This window comes from Lytechinus pictus, chromosome 11, assembly GCF_037042905.1.
Source record: "Lytechinus pictus isolate F3 Inbred chromosome 11, Lp3.0, whole genome shotgun sequence".
Taxonomy (NCBI): domain Eukaryota; kingdom Metazoa; phylum Echinodermata; class Echinoidea; order Temnopleuroida; family Toxopneustidae; genus Lytechinus; species Lytechinus pictus.
This window is the reverse complement of record NC_087255.1, coordinates 26,837,668-26,850,130: the sequence shown is the minus strand read 5'-3', so window position 1 is coordinate 26,850,130 and position 12,463 is coordinate 26,837,668. Positions and strand designations below refer to the sequence as shown.

Sequence of the window (12,463 nt, the reverse complement as noted above, 5' to 3'; positions counted from 1 at the left end):
ATAATACTGTAGTACACATTGACAAGATCAGAACAAAAACCTCGATAAATTGAGGAATGGAAGAAAATTCCCATAATTAAAAAAAAACTGTACATATTACACAATAACAGAAAAACAAAATAGTACACATAATAAGTAAAATGATACAGATAGACAACTTCTGAATAAGAACCATGGCAATTTAAAAAAATATATATTTAAACAGGAATGTGCCTCAAAAACCTCTTCACTTGATTTGATAATGAAGCATCCTTCAACATGATATTGTTTTCTTTTTTTTATTTTTATTTAGGAGTAAAAATCTCAGAACCATCAAAATCCAGTCTTAGATACCCTGTGGACTGGCCTTGATCCTCCCTCTCAATGGCCCTGGAAATTTTTCACAAACAGTAAAATCAATATTATTTATGATTGATTATAACTTTTTTTGTACATGAATACCATCAGAGCTTTACAGCACGTCTAGATGATAATTATACAATTGATTGCATCTTGTGTGTTACAGGGCCATAAGTCACAAACTCATCTCCAGGCCGATTAAATAGGAGCTAAAGAACATTATTAATAATCAGCAATAAGCCAGTCACACATGCAATACATTCAGTTCTCTTAAAAAAACTTCAAATATATCACATAAATACATATTTTCCATATAATCAAATACAGGTACATGCAATGTTCTGATAGCACCAGGTATATTTCAAGTTCATGTCTATTTCATTCAATATCAGTTTATACAAGGTAATTAATATAGACATGAATAATATCACAGTAACCCTAAAAAACATTTTATATCTATTGAATTTACTCCATGATAAAAGAGGAAAGGCATTAATTATAATCTTTGTACATTATGACTAACATTTTGCATGTACATGTAGTAGATGGATTGAATCTATTTCAAAATGGGCTCTAAAAATTCATGAAGCATCTACTCATAATCAATCAAGATTACAATTTCCCTATGGTTTCTCAATTTGTACTGCATATTTCAAAGACAGACTGGGCAGCATTTCATACAATGAAGAGGTTTGTCAGTCATTTCCACTGACCAATTTGCTCTCAGCTCACTGCGAGTATGATAGATGCAATGATCTGCAGTAGGTTACAACAATTGCCTGCTAAAATCAATGACTTTTTGTTTCATTAACCTCTCCAAAGGTGTCGGTATCCTCCATGGTCCTGTTGCACAAAAGTTACAATTACTGTATCTAACTTTGCCATTCATTGTTACCATGGTAACAATGCTCAACAGCCAATCAGAATCAAGGATTCCATGGATATTACCATTGGATGGCAAAGTTACCATAATAGCAATGCTTATGCAATGGGAATTTACCTGACATTGTAACATTAAGACTAGTAATTGATCTTACAGTTGATTTTATCATTTATTGCACTTTATAACCAATGCAATCAGTCATAAAAAAACAATCAATCATATATCAATGCAGTCCCTGAATTATATGCTGCAAGGCCCTGCGCATGCAACATAAAATACAAGGGGGGCCCCATGAACAATCAAGTTTTGCAATAGATCATAATAGTTGAATTCAATATCAGATCGATCGTTTAAAGCCCCCTCACACCTGACCGAATGTAGGCGGGCGAAGGGAGACGAATGGGAAAAATGCACGAAATGCACGCAAAATTCAAATAAAATTTCTGTCAAATCGTGCGATCAGTAAATATTGTCAAATTTTTTCAACGAACGGTATTAAAGCGAAAGATAAATATGACATGCAAAGGATATCGATTTTTCAGTTCACCTCTTTGAGTTCTTGCAGCCGAAGGCGAGCGAAGGGTTGATATAACCCAAAAAAGACGAACAAACAGTGAGCAATGGTTTGATATGGCGTGCGATTAGAAACGAAGACGAGGGAATAGATCGGGCGTTCTTGTACGTTTGTGTCATCGTGTTGCTTCGTTAAGGGTTCTTTCAAGATATCGGTCCACTATTGGGAAAAGCGCGATGAGGGACTATGCGCGACAATAACACACAAACGATGAACAAAGAATTATTGCAGAATAAATATGAGATGTGAATTCAAACAGATGACCAATGATTTTCCAATTCGTCAAGAAATTTGAAACATGTTCAAAATTTCCGCGCGCATTTGAATAATCGCAGCTGTTAGTTCAGGTGTACGAACCCAAACACGGAGGGTAAATATGATTTACTATCAGTTACATTGAAAGCGATTTTTTTTTTTAAATGCTTTTCGCCAGCCATCGCAAGGCATATTTCAGGCAATTCGGTTAGGTGTGAGGGGGCCTTTAGCTTTATGTTATGGGGCCTAGGCCACTGCTTCAAAATGTCAGTGACCTTAATGAGTTTACCTGAATATTAGAGATTTCAAAATATACAATAAATATACTCAATCTGGCATGTGAAATCAACAAAGGAAAAGAAAAAATGGCATGTGAAGATTACCCTGTAATATAAATGTCCCATATTCTATAGGATGCCAGCAGGAAGTTAAAAAATCAATAAACAAAGTATAGACAGATAACAATTAAACTGATATGGAAGAGAAAAACGAATAACTTGTATATAGATGTTGCAGGTGACCTACACAGCCAGAGCAATTTGAATTCAAGATGGAAAATAATGTTGTAAAATCAGAATTCTATCTGATTTTATCCTGACTCGTGTTTCAGCTGCAATCATTACCTTTGCTTCTCACCAGAAGGTACTGAAGAAATGAGGAGCTCAGTTTGTATGCTTCAGCTGCTCATACAAATTACCCGACTCTGTAAAGTACAGCTCAACGTAATAGTCCCGTCACTACTCACATGGTAGGAAATGTCTGCAGCTACTCTTCGATTCCCATATCAAGCCTGATGTAAAACACACGATTAAGCTGCGACTGGAAAAGTCTGCAGCTACTCTTTTCAATTCACATGCCCCATGTCAAGGACATGCTTCAGCTGTCCATACAGAATACCTGACCCTGTACAGCACGGCTCACGTGATTGGAACTGCCTGCGGCTACTCCTTCAGTTCCCAACCTCCACGTATGGACACGCTTCAGCTTAGCATAACAATCATGTCAACACTCACGCTCAGCAGCGGATCTAGCCAGATTAGATATCAAAGTTTATGGGCGACCAACCATTATGCAAACAATATGGCCCCTGAAATGGTATTGCATCCAATCCAGCTGGATCCCCCACAGGTCACGACTCACATGATTGGAAACGTCTGGATAACATAAGGCCACTCCTCCATCTCCCAGACTCCGTTGGGTCTGACGTTGGGCGGGCTTTCCTTCCAGTCCCACTGGGTGACCTTCTGGTCCCACTCAGTGCCGTAGTTGGCCTCGATGTAAGGCAGGGTAGGGCAGGGGATCCGTACACGGAGACCCACCAGCTCTGTCCAGCAGAGATTGAATTGATGAAAGACATACCTACAAAAACAAGTATTATAATGATAATTCAAAATAATGAAGTCTTTGACCTTGTAAATTAGAAATTCAATAAGATCCCTCAATATAACTTATAATAATAAAGAAACTCTTCACTTAATCACAATAAATTGAATAGTGATGACTTCAAGATGTAAGAAGTTTCATGAGAAAGTTTGTAAAAGCAAAGTTAACTGTAACTATATCATTGTGGATCTAGATATGGTACAGTTACATTCACTGAACTTAATGAAATCATGAAATCTAAGCTGAAAACTGATCACACTAAAGATCACCAACTTAGATATGCACCAAAGATATAATGACTGAGTAAAATCACTGGATTCCTAAAGGCCTGGGGTGGTATTCTGAGATCCATTTTATCTCAGATAAAATAAAATATTTTATCTCCGTTAAAATAAAATACCCTTGAAATCTCTATGAATTGGTATTCTGAGAACAATTTTATCTTCATTTTATCTCTGTAAGACACACCTATTTTTAATCAATATCCAATTAGAAACGCGCTTTTATAGCTCTCTCATATCACTCGAACAATGGAAATCCATTCCGCTAGATGTGGCAAAGAAGTGAGATTGCGTCAATTTATTGACTTCAAATACGCTTGCACTATACGCTTGCTCGTCTTTCAGAGATTTCTTTTTAACAAAACTGACAATACTCTCATCTTTTGTTCGAAGTCTATTTCGCATCTTTTCAAGCATCATTTCAAAGACAATCTTAGTCAAGAAAAGTCGTGTGAAATACTTCTCAATTGTACAGGAATAACTTTAAGGTGTTGTTCTCAATGAATATATAATTTTTCTTCATTTTCATGTCAACATTTGGAGTTAATTCATGTAGAAATATTGACAAAATCAACGTCGCGGAGATAAAATAGCCCCTACCCTCTTTTAAGTTTATTTTATTTTTTCTTCAAAGTAACTTGGGCGCAAGCACATCATCCGCGTTGCAATGTCCAGATACGCGATGGGTAAGTCTACGCAGCCACTGCTCTGTTGCGTATCATCATAGATACGCAAGATAAAATTTAAAATTTTATCTGAGAGATAAAATGTCATCTCAGAATACCAATTTCATTTTAAGAGATAAAATAAAATATATTAAAGATAAAATGACCTCAGAATACCGCCCCAGGTCCCACTGGCCGACAGACGCAAAACGTATTCATAAAGGACACAGCGGACGAGCAAAAATTTTGAGGGTGTCTCCATCCGTTTTCATCCGCTCCAGAAATGGACAAAATATGTGAAAAAACATAACAGGAAAATAACTGATGTTGCTAGTATTTAGCGGGGATGTTAAACGGATGTTCATCAGAAGCCTAGCAGATGAAAGTGGATGGCAGCTCCGAATGGGTTACCGGGGGTTTTGAATACTTTATATACGAGATGCATACGCTAACATCCTTTCTATTTCCAGGCTACTAAAGATGTATAGAAGTTCCATGTACCATATCTATCCTCCCTCTTTTCGTTGTTCAGCTAGAACGCATGTAACATGTATGCAATGGAGGCAGAGCGTTTTCCAATGGATGGCAAAATTTGTGTACGTTTTACATCCACTTTGCATCCGTAAGTGCAGTGGGACTGGGCCTTAAGTTACATACTGCGAATGAAGTGCATATCACGTTTTGGTGAAAATAAGAAAAAATGTCAAATGTCAAATCCAAAGGTCTTGTTTTACATCAAAGTTTGACAACATTTTCAATGTCATATGAATACTTGTTTGAATTTTCTATTATCATTAAACTATTTGTTAATGTTGGGGTGGGATTGACCTTTTGATCCTATCACTTGCCTATGGGAATGAGATGTATAATTCAGATGTACTCTTCAACATAATTTTACTTACTGATATTTTTCTCCAGTATAGGCATCTGTCCCACCATTCCATATAAAGTCTTCATCGTCGTAGAAAAAAAATATGTCCAACTTGATGCTATCTCTGGCAAATGAAAGCTCAAAACTATCCTCTACCTGCGAAAAATAATTCAACAAAAGGAATTTGGGTTTTTTTATTTTGTATAGAAGAAGCAGGGGTACTTAGAGCAAGTTAAGTTTGACTTGACTTGAGCTACATTCTAAAATGGCAACGTGGTGAAAACAACAAAATCACTGTACAGAAATGCAAAATGAATCTTTCTGCTCAAATTTTAAGATTATCATTCATTTTGACAACATGCTACATCTAGTCTGCTGTGCAAACCCTTCACTTGAGTAAAGTGGTCTGAATACGCAGTCTACAATGTACTGAAAAACCCTCTTGCTTAGGAATAGAATTTTTTATATGTGCTAGTCCTGTGTGAAGACCCACTTGTTGATCAAACTTTCAATCCGGGTCTGTGCCTGCAGACTACGTTATATCCATATTCAATTCATTCAGAATATGAAAATGAAAAGAAAATTAATGATGGTTGTCAATGCTTTTTAATCATGACTATGATGTACATAGGTGAATACACGAGGATAATTTGTACCTTTCCAAACAGATGAAGAAGTTGAAGACCTTGACTTTCCATTGCTGGTATCACCTTGTCGTTATAATCCCTAATCCGCACACCTAAGTCTACATCCACACTGTGGGCTATGATATTGCACTCTCGAAACCAACCTGCAAGATGACAAAACGGGTAATACTGTTAAAGGGGGAAAATTGCAAGGGGCTCGGGGCAACTTTGTGCCTTTAAAATGGTCAAAAGCGCCCTGGAAATTCAAAAAGGAGCACTGAAAAATCCCCATTCATTGCGATGTTAAATCTTATCATATGTTTCAGATTTGGTGATTTGGTGGTGTTTTTTTTTATTGAGGCAGTAAGTTGAGAAAAGTAGATAATAAAAAATAAATTACCTGCAATGTTAGCATGCCTGGTTTGCTGCCACAATCCTCCAAATGTTTATGAATTAAAATAGTGATCATTTTGGTCAAAATTAGGAAAGAACCAGGATTTCCCAGAGGTATTTGTAATGAGATTATCAGCTTTTAGGTAAACTTTGTTCTTGTTCATGTTCTGAATATTTTCTAACTTGCAATTGGAAACCGATTTCCCTTCTATGTTTGCAAAATGCAAAGACAAACAATTTGTCTTTAATCTTGTACCTTCAAAACTAGACAAATCAAATAAATAATCAAAATTATCAAAATTTATATCATTTCCTCTGAAATCAAGATGATTGGGAGGTCTGGTGGTATGAATAAAATTGAGGGTGTGTAAGAAGACAATAGTAATAACATCTTATGGATTTGTGTGAGATGTGACACAGTAACTGAGAAATGAGTCATATGGAATATCTACCAAGAGAGAACAAGAGAGAAAAGAAAGTCAAGGGCACAAATTTACAAAGCTGGTTTCAATCGTACCATGGTACGAAAGCAAGGACTATTCTTATTCTTTGTTCATAATTATACTTATATTATCACGTATAGTCATACACTAAGATAAGTCCCATTGTAAATGCACACTTATGGCAAAGGGCGCTATAAACATTCATGCTTGAATGAAGAGCAATCGTACAAGAAATCTGCATAGTCCATGGTTTTGCACCTTGATACAATTGAGACCACCTTTGTGAATTTGGGCCAGAGTTCTTAAAGTGTATTTCATCTTACTGAACTCAGCTGAGATAAAATATATCACCGTTTCTGAGATACGTGTAGCATGGATCTCAATAATACCACCCCTGTGTTTTAGTGTAACAAGAAATATGAAAAATTTATTCAAAATTGTCCATGTTAATGCATGCAAACACGTAAACATAAACAATAAATGTAGACTTAAAATCATTATTCATTTGAAAGAAAAACATGAAACACCATTTCCACGAGACTAGAATGTAATAACTTACCTAAACAAGTTCCACTGCTGATCCAGAAGGGAACCCCTATTCCATCTAAGGCCATCATCCCCCTCTCAAGGATCGCTCTGGCTCTGCTTCTAAAATCAGCAGCTTTGGGAGTATCATCCATACCGTTCTCTGTCAGGAACTCCCTAGCTTGCTGGTAATTGCACTCTATAAAAGTAGAATTTGGCACCTGTTGCAGTAGTTTCATCGGGTGCTTGGGGACCGTTAGTGATACACCATCTATCTTGATGTCTGCAAATTCCATTCTGAAAATTGTAGAAGATGGAATGAGTTTTATGATGAAAGTTACGCTCCTCGATACAAATTTGTAGTTCTATTCAGCACCCCCCCCCCCCCCATTATAACATCTAATAATAACATATAGCATTCATGAGGCACAGATTATCAAGTTGCCTATTCAATGGCACACTATACATGTATATTACCCAGGCTGATATTACCCTAGCTTAGCTCCAGCTACTAATGGCACTTGGTGCATTCAAGGAAATAATCCTGCTGGGTACCCATTCATCTCACCTAGGTTGAGTGCAGCACAGTGTGGATCAATGTCATACTGAAGGAAAATATGCCATAGCTTGGATTTGAACCCACAACCCTCAGTTTCAAAGCTGAGAGTTGGAACCACCAGACCACAATGCTCTACATCGAACAGGATATCATGATATCATCCATGACCGGTTGCTTAAATTGATTATATTCACTTGGTCTATTGGCAGTGGGTCTACTTTTCAAATAGTCTAACACCACTTGGGCTAAACCAATTTGGTGTACCATCAATTTGGTCTAGTTGCTATTTGGTCTACACTACAATTGGTCTAATACCCACTTAGTCCAATTTTCAATTATCGTAATGTATAGTTGGCCTAATTTCTCCTATAAAGTAGTATAAGCCATATAACAGTTAAGAAAACATTAAAAAAACTTCATCCAATTAGTATTGGAATGTCTGGGCCCCATTGCATAAAAGTTACTATTTTGGTAACTTTGCCCTCCAATGCTAAATACCATGGTAACACTGATCAAAAGCCAATCAAAATCAAGCATTCCATGCAAGTTACAATTGCATGGCAAAGTTACCATAAAGGTAATGTTTATGCAACAGGGCCCTGGTGGGAAACCTCAGAAGGGCCTTGGGTTTATTCCAACATAATGACAAAAGACAGTATCTCCCACTTACTTTTGAAAAGCACCCTCTCGCTCACCCCCGAACTGCAGACTCTTGACTGGAAACCAGAGAAACTGCCCATCATGACCCGGCTCCCACTCCCCTTCGGAGGCGGTACCGTGCCAGAGGTACGACCCCGCCCTCTCATAGAAGACCACCAGGTGGATGAGGTGTGCTTGGTACTGGAAGAAGTAATGCTGAGGAATGACGCTGGGTGGGACCAGTTCGTTGACAGAGAGGAGTCTGGGATCGCTGCCCTTGGAGAGGGATGACCTGAAGCCACTTCTCCACATGGCATCCAGGAAATTCTGTGATTGACAAAACAATTCATTCAAAAGGTGTCGATCTAAAATGTTTTGTCATGAATAAAGTGTAATATATTTAGAGTTCCACATAAAAAAAAATTTAATTCTATTTGAGAAATTATAATCTGCATTTGACTCCAGAAAAAAACGAGTCAAGAAAGAAGAGTATATTCCTTATTTTCCTGAAAGTTTTCAACTATATAAACATTTTTTCATAAGGTGATATGGACAATAGACTGTAATTTCATAGATGTGAAGATGTGAAATGCGAATTTTCAGAAACTTTGAACGGGGGGGGGGGGGGGTTAATGGTCAAACATTTGTTATATTAATTTTGACTCAGCCCTAATTCATACCTGCGTGATCCACTGAGCAGAGATAACACCAAACGTAGTGGAATCTGCACCCTTGCACAGGAACCGGCATCGCCCCTTGGAGGGTCTTGTACCCGTCCTATGAGCCCATACTGACTCCAAGATGGCCGGCTCGAGCAGGAACAGGGGTACTTTGTACTCCTTGGCTATGCTGGTGAATGCTTCGACCGTGATCTGTATTGGTAAATCAAGGGTGATTGTAATTTGTATAACACCTTTTGTGACAATTGCTCAGCATCAACAGAAATATTGACGGGGAAGGGGGGAGGAGGGAGGGGTAATCAAACTGGCTCCAGCCTGTTTAGAGTTACATTGTAAGAGATTGTAGTAGATGAGGGCTAAACATCACGATTCACAATATCAAGGTCATCAATGTAAGGTTTTCAAACTCTTGATTTTAATCACTTCCTAATGATATACACATTTCTGTAAAGTTATTTAATTTCATTTTTGTTTGAAATCTTGTTTATATTTTCCTTGAAAATGTGCCTTTTGAGCATGTACAGTAGCTTACAAATTTAGTGATTGGATATATGAATCCTATCTATTAGACAAAGATCATTTATTGAAATTTTCAACCCCTGTCATACTTGAGAAATGAATAAAAAACTTAATGCAAACATTTAAACTTTGATCGGGTTCACAATCAAAATTATGTTTAAAATTTACCCATAAAGCACATTTTCTATTTTATATCCTCCATATTATTACTGTGTTAGGGCATCCACATTCATATACACTTTAGTAATGAGTTAGAGTGGTGAAATATAAAGCTTTAAGAGGAAAGGAATCAGAAAAGGAAAATGAAGCTTGTAAGATGTAACTTACGTAGTCAAGAGGCGGAGTCCAGTCATCAGATCTTTTCTGATGGAAAAAGGGGAGGAATATGCAATTAAATTTCATTATAACAGTAGGACACAATTCTTTCATTCTGAAATATCCAATATAGACAGGATTTGGTAACCTTGGTAAATCTGGTATCTCATCATGCACATGAAACAAAAAATACACCAATGACAAATTAAGGAGCTTCACAAGACAAACCACATAAAAAAATTTGGATTAAAAAAAAATCTTCCTCTATGATTTATTTCAAGAATATATTTTTTTAAATGGCATTAGGCTACAAGGTACGGTCAACTACTGTGAAAGGGAATTCAACTCATATTCTGCTACAAATACTCTGCTTGATTTGTCTTAAATTTTTCATTGCTTCAAAAGAACACTTGACAAACCCAAGGAATAAATTAATCAAGACAAAACAATGGAATCACAAGAGGAATATTATGATTGTGGCATGTTGAATATATAGAGGGGAGTTCATGATTACTAGTTAGGAAAATAGGTTGATATCAAGTTCAGTGCTGGCCTTTTTGGTGTTGGTGTTCAATACAATTTTACATCAGCAAAGCACCATAATAAATGAAATGTCATTTTCTCAGAAAATTGAAAATGGTTTATTGTACCTTCAGTATATCAATACACATATTATTTCCCATGCGCTCCTAAAGAGAAATGACAAAATAAGTCATCACGAAACATTAAAATATGAAATTTATGCATTTTATATTACATAACATATGAGGCAGCTGCTCATTTATGACGTCACAAAACAAAAACTTGAAATTCTAATAACTTTTTTTATAACTTTCAATGGATTTTCTTCAAATGTCCACCAATATTTTTTCTGCTATTTTTACATCAGAGTTTTTGTCAGGGTGAACTTCCCCTTTAAGTTTGCATAAACTTTTATTACCTTTTCGTTTCTCTCCTTGTCGGAATCATCTTCATTCATCCAAGCTGATTTGAAAACGTAAATTTGAAACACAACAAAGATCGCACCAAAGGCCATTAGAATCTGAAGAATCTGGGACTGGACTTTCCCCATGGTATTCTGAAATGAAGAAAATTTAAGCAATATTATGATGAATTGCACTGGTGCATATAAAAATAAGGTAAGTCAAATATCTAAAGTTGTTGGCAGAAACTAATCAATTCATTAATTCATTAAAATACCTGGATATCAAAGACAAATCCTTAGCTTATAATTTATAATTTTATAATCCACTTACATCACTGGACACTGATGCCACACACACTTAACTATTGACATTGTATTAGGAAAAAAACAGACAAAGGTTCAAACTGCAATATGTTAGGAAATATTATTTATAGAGATAAAAAATAGAAGATGATTACAACTATTGAATTCATATGTTTAGTGTAGGCCTAATCCGAAGACAAAAAAGAAGGCTTCAAAAATTAAAGTGTCCGGACACCCGACCCCCTTAGTCTTAGACTTAGTTACTGCACTGCTGCAGCCCGAACACAGCTCAGTACACAGTATCGAGCCGAGCTTCCCGGCCGGGCCGCGCGGGGCAACCGACCCCCCATATACGTATGCTATTGCTACATATACACTGCTACACTGTGCGGCGGTGCCGATCCGAGGGCGAGGCGAAAGCGCACTTGCGGTCCATTACCAATTTGTCTAGTCCGTTGCTCGACTCCTTGAGTGGGAAAACTATTAAATGTTATCTCTATGTTGGTTCAGCTTAGCTGACAAAATGCAATAATCATTTCAGAATTCACGCCCAGCCTTGGCAAGAAAAAAGGGAATAACTGGGCATGGGCGCTGCCATTTTCTCGTCTTGACAAATGTTTGTTTCCAATTTTGTGTAATAAAGACTATTTTTTTCTCATATCTTTTACCAAAAAATTATTATATATTTTTGAACTATTTTATATATTTTTACACTGATTTTAACAAGCATTTAATTTAAAAGTATTTAATTTGATATTATATTGGAAAGTTTTATGGATATACTCCGAGGCGACTGCCTACATGTAAAATCGGCCACGCGACATCGATCCCAAATTCGGTGCCATTATTTTCGGTCTGTATCACCATGGACCTAGGGACCTAGGTCCATATGCTATCACTGCAGTGGTCTGTATACAGGCCTCATCGTCTGATGAGAACTTCCCGTGATTTTGATTGGCTGAGAAGTTTGTTTTTAATTTAATTAGGTAAATGAAAATATGCATGTAGCACAAAAGCTGAATTTACTGTAACATTGATTTGAAACGGATTTATTACACATAAACACGGGAAGTGACAGTGCGGGTAACAACGACAACAACAACAAAAATAGGCCCCTATACCCGGGCCCCTATAATGATAATAATGATAATAATAACAATGATAATATTGATTGATTGATAAAAAAATTAACGACACTATCAACACATGCGTGTCATATAAGTGTCGGACAGTTAATCTGGAAAGGTTACTATAATAATACAAGTTACCCTAATTATGCAACTTT

General features: G+C 36.7%; 1 protein-coding gene across 1 annotated transcript; it reads right to left on the bottom strand.

Annotated features, from left to right (window-relative positions):
• Window positions 1–290: 290 nt before the first annotated feature.
• On the bottom strand, window positions 291–11,793 carry LOC129271094 (ribitol-5-phosphate transferase FKTN-like). The gene is made up of 9 exons (XM_054908452.2): window positions 11,618–11,793; window positions 10,891–11,028; window positions 9,963–9,998; window positions 9,117–9,308; window positions 8,468–8,763; window positions 7,273–7,535; window positions 5,908–6,041; window positions 5,283–5,407; window positions 291–3,410 (listed from the first exon to the last, which is right to left on the bottom strand). The coding sequence occupies exons 2-9, from the start codon at window positions 11,020–11,022 to the stop codon at window positions 3,188–3,190; spliced, it is 1,401 nt and encodes a 466-aa protein (XP_054764427.2). The 5' UTR covers window positions 11,023–11,028; window positions 11,618–11,793; the 3' UTR covers window positions 291–3,187.
• Between the last annotated feature and the right edge of the window lie 670 nt (window positions 11,794–12,463).

Excerpts from the sequence above, each read along its gene's own strand:
- LOC129271094 (XM_054908452.2), bottom strand. The coding sequence starts at position 11,022 with ATGGGGAAAGTCCAGTCCCAGATTCTTCAGATTCTAATGGCCTTTGGT. Across the intron at positions 9,999-10,890 it reads ACAAGGAGAGAAACGAAAAG|AAAAGATCTGATGACTGGAC; the intron begins GTAATAAAAGTT and ends TTTTTCCATCAG. Across the intron at positions 5,408-5,907 it reads TTCTTCATCTGTTTGGAAAG|GTAGAGGATAGTTTTGAGCT; the intron begins GTACAAATTATC and ends TATTTTTCGCAG.